The 5184-nt window shown below is 31.1% G+C and overlaps 1 protein-coding gene across 1 annotated transcript; it reads left to right on the top strand.

The window, feature by feature from the left end:
* The first annotated feature begins 2133 nt into the window (after window positions 1–2133).
* Window positions 2134–2745, top strand: LOC139868846 (uncharacterized mitochondrial protein AtMg00810-like). The gene has a single exon (XM_071857188.1). The coding sequence runs from the start codon at window positions 2134–2136 to the stop codon at window positions 2743–2745; it is 612 nt and encodes a 203-aa protein (XP_071713289.1).
* The last annotated feature ends 2439 nt before the right edge of the window (window positions 2746–5184 follow it).

The raw sequence follows: 5184 nt of genomic DNA on the forward strand, positions 1-5184 counted from the left end.
CGGTTATAAGAACTGGTGGGCGCGAGTAGTAGTATATGGATCCATAGGGCTTGATATCCCTGTCTGAGCTAGAGCACTAGCCTTTTAACGGACGTATGCTATTTGAGAAGCGCAGACGTTGGTTTGCGTGTATTATTAAGATGATTATACAAAGGGTATAAATTATATATACGTTAAGTTTAGTTACCAGGGTGCTCAATTTCGTAGAATATTTTGATAAACGTTTCTGGATGAAACAACTGAAAACTTGTGATTTACCTTTATATACAGATTATACGCAACATTAAAACTGTGAACTCACCAACCTCTGTGTTGACACTTTTAAGCATGTTTATTCTCAGGTTTCTAGAAGTCTTCCGCTGTTTGCTTATACGTTATACAAGCTATGTGCATGGAGTCATACATGACATATTTTTCAAGGAAACGTTACATTCACCAAATCATCACCATGTATCTTATTTTGACTGCATTGTCAACGGATGTAGTATTGTAAACTATTATTTAAGGTGATTGTATATATGTAGAAATCATCAGATGTCAAAGACCTTAGAATTAGATATTCATTTATGGTGTGCCTTTTTAAAAGAATGCAATGTTTATAAAACGTATCATATAGAGGTCAAATACCTCGCTATGAAATCAATGAATGATGTATTCGTCCAAAGGGATTTGGATGGGTCATCACAATAAGGTACCCAATATAGTCAGCCTCTAACACATTCTTTTCAATATGCATGACATCCAAATTGTGTTGCTGTAACATCCCAGATAACACGTTCCCCGTAGCATGATATTGTCCGCTTTGCCCCTAGGCGCACGGATTTTTCTTGGCAACCACACACGACGAGCACTTTCCCAGGAGCATGACTGAATTGAATTAATAAAATTAACACGAAATTAGTTTATTAACCTACTGTTTTTTAGAGTCTCAAATCGATCTACTAAGGGCCTTTTTTTGACTCGCTCAAGGCCTTAAAAATGTCAAGACGGGCCCTGAGTCTAGTGGTGGCATGTGCCACCAGTCAGTCCAGAAGCCCAACAAACAATTAACCCATTTGTCATCTTAAAACATTAAACTTTTCATAGGTGACACCAGTCAAGATTAAAAGCCCAGGTGCACAAAAGGCCTAATGCATAGAAGGCCAACAGTCTATTAAAATATTTATCACTTGCTACCCATCTCAACCCTCTGTTTATATCTAAACGATCACTTTAATATATCATGAATTGGTGTCAATATCTATTATCATCAATATTTGTAGACTTTCCTCAACGTATAAAAAGAATTACCAGCTGCAGCTTACCATATAGAGTATATATTATGAGGTCAATAGATAGAAACTAGGTTGGGTATTTTATTTAAAAAATAAAATCAGTTAATTACCTCCGTATAATATTTTGAATCTGGATAACAAAAAATCAACTTAATTAAAGCTTGGAAAAAATTGTGTTTCTCCCCGAGTTCATTACGATCAAGTTGAAATGCTTTAACGTTTAACTTTCACTGTTGGAATGCAACCGCACGGTTGCAGGTATGCAATCATACGAGTAGAATGGGAATCGCACGGTTTCAGGATGCAACCGCACGGTTGCACACGCTGTATGTATTTAATGGAAATTACGGGTTCATTGTTAGGGTTACGTATCCTAAACACCTCTAATCGTCTAAACCGATTCCCAGCAACCCTAGCACTTGGTTTGATCGTTCTTAGTCATACTAAAGTTATTATTAAAGCTAAGATCATAAGCTTCTTGTTTGTTTTTGATTATTAAACCCAATAACGAGTTATTTCGCACTCGTTATTGAAGTCTAGATCGTATAATCCTGCTGACACGATCCTACAAGTGGTATCAGAGCCAGGTTTTGTTGATCCACATCATCCATAAAAGGTGTATCTCTTAGAAAAGGCGCTGTATGGTCTTCACCAAGCCCCGAGAGCTTGGTATGCTACTCTGTCAAACTATATGATAGAGAATGGTTTTAAAAGAGGTGTCATCGATCAGACTCTATTTATCAAAGAAAGGGGCGACGATATAATGTTGGTACAAGTGTATGTGGATGATATTATCTTTGGGTCAACAGATCAGAAAATGGTTGATGAGTTTCAAGATGTAATGCAGAAATGATTCAAGATGAGTTTACTAGGAGCCATTAATTTATTTTTAGGGTTGCAGGTTGATCAGACGAAAAAAGGCATCTTTCTACATCAATCGAAGTATGTAGCTGACATCTTGAGCCAATTCAAGATGGAAGATGAACGAGTAGCCAAGAATCCTCTACCGGTGAATCACGGGATTACACCGGAAAATATAGGGGCAAAAGTCAATCCAACTCTATATAGAGCAATTATTGGTTCTTTGATGTATCTTACGACATCTCGCCCAGTTATCATGTTCGCAACTTGTTTGTGCGCTCGTTATCAAGTAAAACCGAATGTGAATCATATGTTAGCAGCAAAGAAGATCATGCGTTATCTTAAGGGGACTCCAAGTTTGGGATTATGGTATCCTCGTAAGGATGGGTTTGATCTAACGACATACATTGATTCTAACTACGGGGGTTGCAAAAGAGATTTCAAATCGACCTCTGGTGGTTGTCAGTTTTTAGGTAGCAGGTTGGTAAGTTGGCAGTGTAAGAAACAAATGGCAGTCGCACAATCAACGTGTGAAGCTAAATATATTGCTGCTTCAAGTTGTACGTCTCAAGTTGTTTGGATTCAACAACAGCTTCGGATTACGGTTTAAAAATTTCTAACAGTCCTATATATGTTGATAATACTGCTGCTATTGTTGTTACTAAAAACCCTGTTAATCATTCTAAGACCAAACACATAGGGATCAAGTACCATTTCATTAGGGACTGTTATGAAAAGAAACTAATAGATGTCCTGCAAATAGGTACAACAACCCAAAGGGCTGATTTGTTTACTAAATCTTTTGACCGACCTTTTTTCCTATTCCTGTAAATGTGTCATGGGTGAAAGAAAGGGTGGAGGTTGTGTCTGATAAGGAGTTATTGAAGTAACCATCCAATTTGTATCATTTGTATATTTACATATGCATTTTGCATCATTTTTGCATGTTACTTAGTTTATTTTCTGCTTTGCATGATCATGTTAGTTTCTGCTGTGCATTTTATGAAATGCCCCGTTCATATCGATTATAAACGTTACATAATAATTGATTTTATTGCGAGGTATTTGACCTCTATATGATACATTTTACAAACATTTCATTCGTTTTTAAAAGACAAACTTTCATTTCATCGAAAGTTGCAGGTATGCATACCATTTCATAATATATCCAAATTATAAATAACTTAATATTAATCTTGATGAACTCAACAACTCGAATGCAACGTCTTTTGAAATATGCCATAAATGACTCCAAGTAATATCCTTAAAATGAGCAAATGCACAGCGGAAGATTTCTTTCATACCTGAGAATAAACATGCTTAAAAGTGTCAACCAAAAGGTTGGTGAGTTCATTAGTTTATCGTAATCAATCATTTTCATAATTTTAATAGACCACAAGATTTTCATATTTATAAACAAAATCCTCTCGTCTGCATAAAGATAAAATCATTCATATGTTGAATACCTGGTAACCGACATTAACATAATGCATTTAGAATATCCCCAAAACAGAATCCTCTCGTCTGTATAACAATCGAAGTACTAAAGCAGTTCAAATTCTCTGACCGAGGCTTGTCAAGGCCTATAGATCTATCTTTAGGATTCGCGTCAATTAGATAACAGAATCCTCTCGTCTGTTTCGCTAATTCTTAGGTTACCAAGCTAAAAAGGGCGATATTCGGTCTAATAATCTAACCATAGAATGTAGTTTTAATTACTTGTGTCTATTTCGTAAAACATTTATAAAAGCAGCGCATGTATTCTCAGTCCCAAAAATATATATTGCAAAAGAATTTAAAAAGGGAGCAAATGAAACTCACGATTCAATATTTTGTGGGAAAATATGCATACGACGGAACTGAACAATGCAGGGTTGACCTCGGATTCACGAACCTATATCATTTGTATATGTGTGTATATATATATATATATATATATATATATATATATATATATATATATATATATATATATATATATATATATATATATATATATATATTAAAACATATAATCGTAATTGAACAATTTATATATTATATCTTAAATTATATATTATATATATTTAATTTGTGTATATATTCAAAATGATTAATATTTATATCAATATATATATATATATATATATATATATATATATATATATATATATATATATATATATATATATATATATATATATATATATATATATTGATTAGTATTATATTAAAAATACCTAATTTGTTATTTATGAATATTTATATAAAAATTGTTAATATGATTAATACATACTTATAACCTTAATAATATCTTTAAAAATTTTACTTTCATAATAATTTTAATGTTAATAATATTGATAATACTAATATTAATAATACTGATAGTTTTAGTGATAATAAAATGATAATTGTTAATAATGATAATAATTTTTATCAATAATAATACTAATAATGGTAATTATATTAATAATAATAATGATAATATTTATAATGATACTTATGTTAATAATATTAATAATAATTCTAATAATTTATAAAATGATACTAATACTAATATTAATGAAAATAATAATAAATTTTATTATTTTCATAATAATAATAATAATAATAATAATAATAATAATAATAATAATAATAATAATAATAATCATAATAATAATAATAATAATAATACTTAAATGATACAATTTATAATAATATTAATAATACTTATAAAAATAATAATGATAATAATTTTCTAATACTTATAAACATGATAATACTAATAATAATAATTATAATACCAATAATAACAATAATAATAATAATCTTGATAATAACAATAAGAAATAATTGTGCCGTTGGTCCCTCCATTTTACCCCAAAAAGCTAACAGCGTCCCTCAAGTTTTTTTTTTTGCTTTCAGCGTCCCTCTATTATCATTTTTTTTATTACGCGTCCCTCCGTCAGTCAGACGTTAATCTTGGACGTTAAGTCCCATCACGTGCATGAAACGTGATGGGTATTTTCGTCCTTTTAATATATTTGTCTATTTCTTTTCTTTTTCATTTATTTTAATAAATCTTTCT

This window comes from Rutidosis leptorrhynchoides, chromosome 9, assembly GCF_046630445.1.
Source record: "Rutidosis leptorrhynchoides isolate AG116_Rl617_1_P2 chromosome 9, CSIRO_AGI_Rlap_v1, whole genome shotgun sequence".
In the NCBI taxonomy this organism is placed as follows: domain Eukaryota; kingdom Viridiplantae; phylum Streptophyta; class Magnoliopsida; order Asterales; family Asteraceae; genus Rutidosis; species Rutidosis leptorrhynchoides.